At 41.0% G+C, this 11,403-nt stretch overlaps 1 protein-coding gene across 1 annotated transcript; it reads right to left on the reverse strand.

Annotated features, from left to right (window-relative positions):
* Positions 1-2,361: 2,361 nt before the first annotated feature.
* LOC125723503 (fibroblast growth factor 19-like) lies at positions 2,362-5,166 on the reverse strand. Its single transcript, XM_049000143.1, has 3 exons — positions 4,663-5,166; positions 4,280-4,383; positions 2,362-3,021 (listed from the first exon to the last, which is right to left on the reverse strand). The coding sequence occupies exons 1-3, from the start codon at positions 4,874-4,876 to the stop codon at positions 2,695-2,697; spliced, it is 645 nt and encodes a 214-aa protein (XP_048856100.1). The 5' UTR covers positions 4,877-5,166; the 3' UTR covers positions 2,362-2,694.
* Between the last annotated feature and the right edge of the window lie 6,237 nt (positions 5,167-11,403).

The following is an 11,403-nucleotide window of genomic DNA, read 5'->3' on the forward strand; positions in this document are numbered from 1 at the left end:
CAAAGTTGTTGAACCTTACTATGTGTAGATTTTGGTTGAATTAGAATTGAGAAGTCAAGCCAATATCTATTGTTTGTCATTCTCATTTCTTTTATTGCAATAAATGTTCATTTTTGGAAATTACTACTCTACTATGCCATTGTAAAACCTTTCCTTTTGTTAGCTAAGTACACAGGTTTTGATGTATTCTTTGTATAACGTAATAATATGCTATTTCCTGAGCTAATCTACATGAATGTTGACTTCTCCCATATAAATATTAGCCTGCTGAGGATTGTTTTGCTGTAGATTAATAATATTACTGTCGTTGTTGTCTTTTAGGTGGTTATTCCTCTTATGAACAGATTATGCCTTTTTTTAGTTGGTTCAAATGTTTTACAGACAATAGGAAATGCCTGTGATCATCCATCCAGTTGCTTGTCTTGACCAGGGTTGGAACATTTCCCAGGTAGCGCAGGGCACAAGGCTGGGCCACACGCTGGACAAGGTGCCAGCCCATCCCTAACACATGCATGCACACACTCACAGGCACAATGGGCTCCTTGGAGAGGCCAATTAGCCTGACTGCATGGCTTTGTACTGCAGGAGAAAAGCGGAGTGCTCAACGAAAATCTGCATGATAAAGGAAGAGTACGCTACGTCCACACACACAGGGCAGAGGCAGGACTGTAAACCCCAATCCTGCAGGATGTGCAGGTCACACACAGGCGACTGCCAAGGGCACCAACTTCTGAGGGGTGCTGACTTAGCTAGACAGTTTCCTTTGCCTGCAGCACAGAATGCCTGAGACAGTGAAACTGGCCTGCTTGCTCTACAACAAAGTATTTTCACAATCTGTAGGGCTGGCACAGAATATCTCTGTGATGTAGGGCACCCTAGAAGTACCCTCTGCAGTTGGTAGTGGTTAGGGAGTGGCGCAGATGTCAATGCTCACCTAAGGTGACACATGGGCTTCCTAGAGTTGTGAAACAACAGAACTACACACTGAGCCAGCAAACACAAGATATATATCACTGGAGCCGGGAGCTGAGTGTCGATTGGCAGTGGCAAGTAGGTGGGGTTTATCACAAGGGGTAGGAGAGATTTATAATAAGGGTTGGGGTTAGGGTATCAGATAAGTTAGATAAGATCAGATAAACCCCTCCCACATTGCGCCTTGTACTCGACATTCGGCTCTTGGCTGGAGCGATATGCCTCTCAACGAACAGCCCAATTTTGAAAGCATGTTTTTATATTTATACACTAGATGGCGCAATTGTGCTTATGATGACATCTGCCTGCAGAAATCCTATCCTGAAGAATCCTGACAAATGACTGTATTCAAATTCCGACTCTACATTTAATCGGAGGACCATTAAGCCAGCTGGAAGATGAATGGAATAGCAAAAATCACAATGATATCAGTATTTCTATATAGCACTTAATATATATTATGCAGGTGTGCATGTGTGAGTGTATGGTGTGTGAGTTTGCTCTGTGATGGGTTGGCGCCCCATCTTGGGTTGTTCCCTCGTCTTGCATCCATAGCCTCTGGGATAGGTTCCAGACCCACTGCAACCTTAAATAGGATAAGTGGTTACAGAAAATAGATGGATAGACATCTTATGCAGGTTTTTATTCTAATGGATTTGGGTCCAGGGGTGGCATGGTAGTGCAGTGGTTAGCACTGTTGCCTCACACCTCTGGGACCTGGGTTCGAGTCTCCGCCTGGGTCACATGTGTGTGGAGTTTGCATGTTCTCCCCATGTCGTCGTGGGGTTTCCTCTGGGTACTCCGGTTTCCCCCCACAGTCCAAAGACATGCTGAGGCTAATTGGACTTGCTAAATTGCCCATAGGTGTGCATGTGTGAGTGAATGGTGTGTGAGTGTGCTCTGCGATGGGCTGGTCCCCCATCCTGGGTTGTTCCCTGCCTCGTGCCCATTGCTTCCGGGATAGGCTCCGGACCCCCCGCGACCGGATGGATGGATGGATTTAGTCCAGTCCAGTAATAATTTACTTTCATTATTATTATCTAGATTTTATGCCATTTAAACTTTGATTTATTTCTACCAATGCATATTGTGTGTTTGGGGGTGGGGGAGAATAAAGTACACAGTCTTAGAGGTGTGAGAATTTTATTTGCACATTTTCTTCATTATTTCTACAATACAAAATATTTAAGTTATTTGAAATAACAGGAGATTAGATTTTTAGCCTTTACAAAAATAATAAATGTTGCACAATGTAATGTTATTCACAAACCAACAAAAGAATTTTTAAAAAATCATAAACTACTGTTAAAAATCTGTGAACAAATTCTACAAAAAGACAGAAATTACAAATATCTACCACAATGTAGACAATATCAATACATATCAAACATCATATACTTCTTTGTATTAATGTTAAAAACATAATTAAATAAACAAAACTATATACTAATGTTTGTAAAAAAATGTCTGAACCTAATATAAAAATATGTCTTTTGTATTCTTCTTTATTCTTTTCCTTGTTTGAGTGGTGGGTTACGAGGTGGAATTTCTTCAAAGTTGTCTCCCTTTGATCATTTTACATGCTGCAGCTTCTTAATGCATTTTTGTTTGTACTATAGTTCGTTTTTATGTTGTTTCATAAAACCAGTTTCTTCCCTTACAATTTGCAAACGAGGTGCGGACAAATGTCCTTGGATTTCTCTTAAAGATGGTGAGGCAGACTTATCTCTTGTTGAAACTAGGACTATGGATGAAAACTTGAGAGAGTTTCCCAAAGGGATCCGTGCTATCGATCTGAAAGGGCGACTTCCCGTTCTCAGGGCCTCCAGGCCCAGGGTCCTTCAGGGACACACTGACTGCCCCCAGAGAAAGTGTGCTTGCCATGGGTAAGAAGAGGGACAGTGAGGATAGGCCTTTGTCTCCGGCCTGGCCCTTCTGCCTGCCGTTACTCAGGGTCACCACCGCCCGGTATCTGTCTGAGACGTATATGCTGTAGCCATCTGACAGGATACGCTCTCGGAATGAGCAATGCTCTTTTACGTAGGTGCGCTGTGGAGAGACAGGAGGTAAGAGGCAGGCCTGGCTTCAAAATACTGCCCTCCCAGGTATAGCTTTTGGTTCCTATGGGCCTGTTTACATAGCACACACAGCTATGGCACTCAGAGTTAATGGGAGGCCAAGGTCGTCATTGCTGTTTCCTTTCATTGAGGTTTTGAACTGCACAAACATACCCTGGCAGTGAGCAAAGGTTGCTCTGGCAACATGACCCTACCCTTGGCCTTTGCGACTGACTCCACGCTAATATAGCTTAAACACAACAATTATCGCTGAATTCTACATCTATTAGTTTGGATCACTCTCGGTGCGTTATAGCAGAACATTTTACATTTTAATTATGTTGCCATTTGCCCATTCTTTTAAAAAGTACAATACACCAGTTCATTATGAAATAATTTAAGAGAAACATGTTGCAGGTATATATATATCTTTTTATAAACTGAAAATAACGAGGAGAACGCAGAAAAAAAAGTTTTATTTTAGAAAAGCTTGAATTGATTTATGTTTTTAAATCTATATTTTACATTTCTGGCCAGGTTACTGCATTGACTAGTAGGAGTAAATTTCATTATAAAAAGAAGCGTCATCAAAAATTCCCTGTCACCCGCTCCAGGGTAACCAGTGAGCAGATGGATGGATAAACACTAATTACGCTGATGACCATATATCTGTGTAGCACTTCAATGAGTCACTATAACCCACAAATTGATCACAATACCATGAATAAGTACATATATGTTGTTATGAGGGGCATCACTATAAGAAAAAAAATTTATTCTGACTACCTGAGAACCACGTTGGGACGAACCATCATTACTAACTACCGGATCACACAAGGTCAGGTACACAGCATGGTACCTCACTGATTCATTAATAGAAAGTGCTCTGGCGTGACGTTTACTGCAGAATGGGTGGAACGTGCGTCAGCCCAATGGGACACAGAGCTGAACACGGTTGGCCACTGATATTTATCCAGACTCGGAGTGGTCTCGGTTGGTGTTTTCATTCTTATACTGCTCACAAAAGGTTTACAAATATCCACCAACATAAGAAATTATAAACTGTCCAAGTGCCGTTGTGTGTGATTAATCTCTGAATTAGGGATGACGATATCACACAACACACAATATTAATTACAATATCAAAGAAAATAAGTGATAACATATCACTAAACAACAAACACAGGCATATGTGTTTCGATATGGCACGCGTTAGTTTTAGTTTAGATCTATCCAGTGCAGTAACTTACCGATCCATACAGTTTTCCACTTTCTTCCATGCAGAGATAGTAAGCGCTCTTCACTCCTTTGATCGCAACAAAGCCGGTGTCAACCGATCTGATCTCCAGCAAACCTTAAGCAAAGCATTACTTTTAATATCATTTGTTTGCCGACCATGTTTTAAGTATACGTTTTCCATATGAAAAGCACGTTGGACTGAACAGCCGTTAATCCATCTCAGAACCGCTAATAGTATTTCGAAGTCAAAAGCAATTAAAATTATTCACACGTGAAAATGTAAAGCGTGTATTTTTGTCTTGACAGTTGCGATATGCGATTTTGCATCACATGACAAGTAGGCCGCATCAAGGTACATTTGTGCACTTTGCGGATATTGCAGATAATTACTCACTGTAAGGACTTTGCAGAGATGAGCTGTCTACGGTACCGTCCTCGTTGATCTGCAGATTGACTCCATGCCTGGCAGCGTACAGATGCCTAAGGCGGACAGACTGCCCCCAGCCGTTTGCTATTAGCGGCTCGGACTCGGGCACCGGTCCGCAAAATGCTGCAACCGCACATAAAATAAGGATCAGGCAGGAGGGGATGCCATCTGCGCGAGACATGCTGATCCCTCGGATCTAAGGACCGACAATATAATAGGCCGTCTTTAAGTCAAACAGCACAAGCTGTCCCACTCCTAAACCGGCGATTAGCTTTTTATGGATTAGCGTTTTATCCCTTTGCCGCCCTTTAAATCTGCTTGTTATCTCTTCACTCGATAACCTTTTCCCCCTGTGCGGCACTACGAGACAAATCGTAACACACCCATTCCCGGCTTGAGAAGCGAGCCATGATCTCATGTTTCGATTTAGTTTTTCAATCAAAACTGGTTACAAAAAATGAATTAAGATTATAGTATACATATTGCTCTTCGGATGTAAAAAAAATGCAATGTGTGAGATAGGCCTATTAAAAACCGCAGTCTTCGAATAAGACAGTTATGGGTAACCTATGATTATTATGCCTTTAATCCGTCATATGCTACTAATGGTATCTCCTTTGGGTTTTTTAATATCACCTTTCTCAAAAATGCTGCATTAAAAATAGGTTGTACCCTTTGCTCTACACGCAGAAGTACGGAACATGTCTATTCCGAGTAACCAGATGTCACACCAAGTTTTAGTTGTCACGTAAACCATATTCGGATTTAACACCAATTCGGCCAGAATAAGAAACGAGTGTAATTCGCCCAGATTAGGATAAAAAACGAATCCCGTCCGCTGAATTTCTAGAAAGCAAACATAATTTTCATTTTTGCGTGCCATGTCCCATTAACATAAATTACTAATCAAACACAATAAAAACAAAACTTTTCCTTCCCAACTATAGGCTACATTAGCTTATAAATTCGAGTATTGTTGTAATGCTCTGCACCTGCTGAAAACCTTGACGTTATCCGAAGTTTATGTAGAAAACTCAGCCTCCTATTCAAGCTTCATTTTTTGCGTATAAATGCTGTTTCGGTCTTAGAAAAACCTGGCACGACTGTACAGATATGACCTTATTGCCGAGATGAGAATTCGGAATGGGCTACAATTACCGAAAAAGGTCCGTGTTTGCTGAAATACAGAAGGCTATTTGCGCTTGAATTTTTACTATGTAGACTTATAATAATTAGAGACATAGCAGATTCGAACTGGATTAAAATTACGGTCATCGTTGGTAATTGCTTAAATTACATTGCGTCCCCAGGTAAAAATGATCCCGTCCAAATATGGCTATATACAAACATACCTTATACATGTGTAGTAAAATGCCTTTTCTACTTTCTCCGTGTGCTCAAAATGAAATACGTAAACTAATAATAATAATAATAATAATAATAATAATAATAATTTCTTATTTCAATAATTTAATGTTGAAAATTGAATATAAGTAAATAAGATTGAATTAATACAATGAAAAGGCAGAAAATATTTTTTAAAAAACGTAAAAGGTACACAGTAGGCCTAATTATAAAAGTGAAAAGAATTGCTCATAGGCGTAGGTGTTATTATTGAATAATTATCTAACAGAAAAGTAGACGAACTATACTTAAGCGGACCTCACATGATGTTGGGCGAACATATTTTAATACATTTTATAAAATAATACTTTTAACGAAACTTAATGTAATAATGTAATAAATGAATGTAATAAACTTGGATGAGCCAGTGAAGAAACAAAAAGGAGACACTTTTACAGTTAGAGTTACAGTTTCGTGTAGCCTAAGGATTGGGGATATTATATTAGGCTTGTAAAATAATAATTACAGATTTAAATCCCAGTTGAATTGCTGCTGTTCTTTAATGTATGAAATAAATATAGCTGTAGAAGTTGGACTACATCTGTATATGCAAAGGAAATCATCGCATAACAATAATATATTACCTACCACTCGTTTTTTCCCCACTCATTGCAGGTTGCTAGCGGGCCAGCCCCGCCCACGTCAGCCCCGCCCCAATTCCAGCTCCGCCCCAATGCCAGCCTCGCCCGTCGTTTTATGATTTGTCGACTGTTTTCTTTTATTAGCATTACTGCCAATTAAACTAAATGTCATAAGCAAATTATTTATGATTTAAATTTACAATGGTTCATTCCATCTCATTGCTTTAGGTACGTATTCTTCCTCCACAACTTTTAGCCAAGCACCATTCCGACCAGACCTTGCAAATCACCTTGTATCATATCTCACTTCCATTGTGAATGATTAGTTTAATTACCTATATAAGAGACCAAGTAAATGAAAGGCACAGGATGTACAACCATTATACAGCACTGCTATTGAACCAACCTTTATATCTAATCAGCCTAATACAAACAAATTGGTTAATTATGTGTTCTACTAAATAAATAAAAATTTCCGCTATTAACAAAATCATTAATCAATATTAAAGTAAGTGAACAATGCAAGCCAATTCAAAACTCCGTTCTGTCATGTAACCTGACTTACATGACTTACATAAATGAGATTATTATGGTAATGATATAATGTTACCATGGTAAACTGGTTAATAAATTGACCAGAAATAATTTAATGAAACAGTTCCAGCCTACTTCTCAATCAAAATTTTTTTAAATCAGATCAAATCAACGAATCAGCCTGTACATCCAATTTATTATCAATTTTACAAATTACAAATGAATTAACATCATATTAAAGAAAATGCATATAAAGAGCCGAAAGAATCAGCAACGGAACACATTAAAACTTTATTACGACCACAACAGACATCTAAATGGGCTACCACAAACATACACATACACCCTACAAATGAATGATTTAGAACAGCACAAAGGTCGCTGCAAAATCCAGGGTGACTGTCCTCTGCCATGAACGCAAAGAGCTTCCCCTTCTTGACTCAAAAATACTATACTAATAGTGTACAACATACAAGGCTTCTTTAGCATCACCATTTTTTTCGGACCGCGGTATACCGCGGACAACTGAAACCACGGATACGGGGGGTACCCCTGTACTTGCTGTAATCGTGCCGTTCCTATTTCGTAATGGAATAATGGATTTAATGATCTAGCTCCTGGTCGATCGGGATCGACTTGTTGACCAGGGCGTGTTTCCAGGTCGATCTCGAGATGATAAATGGATAATCCCTTATTTCATTGTTTAAATTATACCACGGCAAATCGGTAGCTCGCTAGAGTATTGTCTTCGTAGAAGTAACTCTCACTGTGAAAACAGTTGGGTACCGCTGACTTAGCTAGTTAGCTCAGTTACGTCTTCTTCTTAATGAATATACATTTAATTTGGGTACCGTCTGTAATATCGTTAACTTAAATTCTTTCACTCCTTTCTGGCAGTGAGTTCTCCCATTGAGGCTGTCCTTGATGGGAACACTGGGCGGGGCTGGGCCTTCTTGCAATTTGCAATACGTTCTCCTTCCCTATATGTGCCACTGGGTGGCGATCTTTGTCCAAATAAACTCATGTGCTTAGTATGATTCGCTCCCTAATGGGTTATGTATCTAAACAGAGAAATGGTTAATATGTTCATATGCATTGCCGTGACTCGGTATTGTTGTTTTCTGTTTCTAACAGAAAAGAATTTTTCTGTTTTTGCTCTAGTTTCCTCTATGAATTGTATGAAATTACCTGTTCAGAAGATAAATTTTGAAGTGCAGTAGTGAAGAATACAATATTTTATGCTATTTTTGCAAGATATGTCCTTATTTGAAAGAATTAACCTTCCTGATTCTAGAATTTAACAGGCGCCTCAAATGCAATTTGTTAAAAGCTTGCAAAAATTTAGAGGGTATTTCACTATTTATTGTACGAATCCCAAGCTTTGTCTCTAGAAGTCTATGGACCTTTGGGTGCTGAAATGTTAGTGTGATATGTGCTGGGGTGCTTTAATACAAGGACCTCCAGTAAATATGGGCTTGAACTAACCTTGTTTAATAAAATGTTAACCCTCCCCCCCCCCCCCCCCCCAACTACACCTCTGTGGAAAACAGCAGGGGGGGCTTTCAAATAGTCAAGGGGGCTCTGACCATGTTAATGTGCTGCTGGATCTACGGCTGCAGTATCATTCATTACCATGGCGGAGCCTGGGGGGGGGGGGGTGTCACTGTGTGACTATGCAGGACAGTCTGTGTGCAGGACGTCGCCCCTTCAAATCTCCTGGTCAGCAAAGTAGTGACAGTACTGTTTGACCCTTAAGCAAAGCCTTTAACTCTGAAAATAATGGTGTGGGGACACTGGGCAGATGACCGACCCTGAGCTCTGAGCCCGAAAACGAAAGACTTCTCACCTCTACAACAGGGAAAAGAATATCATTTCAATCAATGGCTTTTGTTTAAGTGCCATGCTATTTATAACATGACTGTGTGACTTTAAAGGCCACTCTGGAATTCCTCATTTAAAAAAAAAGACACAGACTGAAACAGACAAACTTTGTGAGTGAGACTCCGTAACGGAGACACAACAGAGTCGACCCTTTTGAACATTCTGCCATTGAACGCAGGACAACTAAACCTGCCCAGAGCTGTATGATGTCCAGCAGGGGTCTTCTTTGTGCTGACCCGCTGTTGGAAAGCCTAGGAAAAATGTACCTCACTTATATAATATGGAATCACGACAAGTCCAATATATTAAACCGCAGTATTTCATCCTTGGCAGCAGATGGCGCAGTGAGTCAGGGAATGCATGTGTGATCACTGTCGCAAGGTAGCACAGTGCCTACAGGCACTGCAGCCGGCCCCATTGCTGACACAGCGACATGTACGTCCTCCTATCAAAGCGGGGCATTGAAAATTTCAGCTGCTTCCCACATTTTTCCCGAACTTGGCTACAGTGGTTTTGATTTCTTGCCTTGAGGTCAGCTGAGATCAGCTGAGAGTGCAGCTCTCAAATATTTAGAAAAACATCCACATTTTCCATTCATATATTTGCTCTTCTTTTCTTTTCTGAAAGGCAGGTTATCTTTTTAGTGTCTTTAATTGAGGAAAATCTAATAAATTCAGTGTGTGTGTACAGCACCATAGAGCAAGCGGCAAAGAGCCCCCTGCTCAACACAATCAAATACGTTTGGGACGAACTGGAAGACAAACTTTCAAAGCCCCTTTCAGCTCGAGTGCTTTTACAAATGCACACGATATAGTGACTAAAGCAATGTGTGATGACTCAAGTATAACAGCGGCTCCACATAGTTCTTCTGGAACATAAGCTGCAAAATCGTTTACTGTATTTACACATACTATATACTAATTTCTCCTCTCTATGGTTGAAGCAAAGCTTTGACTTCTTGAATGTTTTCAGGCTGCACGATTTTTGTTTTCTCCTTGGCAGACTTGCTCTTTTTCCCCTGTGTTTTTCCACGCTCGTAATCTGCGGTTCAATCCTTTTGTGCCTTGTTACATGAGGGTAGTACAGTGCTGAGCAGCATTTAAGGCACAGGCTGTAATTCATGTAATTGGCATTCATGAAGCAACATGTCAGCACATGATCCTGAGGGACTCGTCTCCTGTGAATCCAAACCACAACAGGCTGAGCCCCTGCAGGCTCTATAAATGCATCTCATTTCCAACACTGCCCTCTAGTGAAAAGATGTGCTCCCTACAGGCCGATCCCCATCGCGCTCTGCAGCACATGGATGAACTTCCATCTGTTCATCTCAGGGACAGGATTTTATTTAAGGCCTCTGTCCTCAACCTGTAGGAAGTAGTAGATGAGGAGAAGGTAATATGGCCATTGTCCTGCACCGAAGTAGGGTGTCAGAACAGGGTCATGTCTTCAAAATCCGTCTCTCATTTTCATTTCATTTTATCCTTTTTATAGATTTATATTTATTGTGGAAAATTGTGTATATACTGCACTTTTTGTTTTTTTGGTGATTATAATATGCCTGGAGTTTTATCCTGGAGTGCTAGGATTTTTGTTATGTATACTCACTGTCAAAAAAACGTTAAGCACCCAGAAGTAATGGTCTGATTTGGATGTAATTTGGTACTTGGGCAGGCCAGCGATGGGTAATGATGAGATTTGCAAGGAACTGGCACGTTTAGCCACCAGACACAGAGGATGCCTCGTAGATGCATTAGCATTACCAGCACCTGATGGAGTTTGATGGGGGTCGCATTGTGGGTTTACATGAGGCCAGGTGGTCGTATCATGCAATTGCCCGGCATGTAGATGTGACATCATACCAAAGTCGCCTGATGTTGGAACCAATGGGCACGTGAGGGCAGCCACATATGTCATGAAGGTTCCGGTCGCCCAAGACAGACCACACTAAGGGAGGACCGATGTACTGCGCACCAAGCATTACAGAACCCCGTGACATCTGCACGTGCCACCCGGATACAGGTATTGGACTCTCTATAACACCCTGTATCATCCTGCACCGTGTCTCGACGACTGGCATCAGCCACGGGTTCACCGTCCCATGCATAGGCTGCCGTTAACACCAGCGCAGGGGTGGCTGCGTTTGGAGCAGTGCCATAACCGGGAGGCATGGACTGATGACGAGTGACATAGCACCATGTTCAGCGATGAATCTCGGTTCTGCATTACCGCGGATGACCATCGTGTGCGTGTATGGCGGCTCAGAGGGGAGAGGACCAGTCCTGCCAGTCTTACTGTTCATTTCATCTGA

Source organism: Brienomyrus brachyistius, unplaced genomic scaffold (genome assembly GCF_023856365.1).
Source record: "Brienomyrus brachyistius isolate T26 unplaced genomic scaffold, BBRACH_0.4 scaffold49, whole genome shotgun sequence".
NCBI lineage: Eukaryota > Metazoa > Chordata > Actinopteri > Osteoglossiformes > Mormyridae > Brienomyrus > Brienomyrus brachyistius.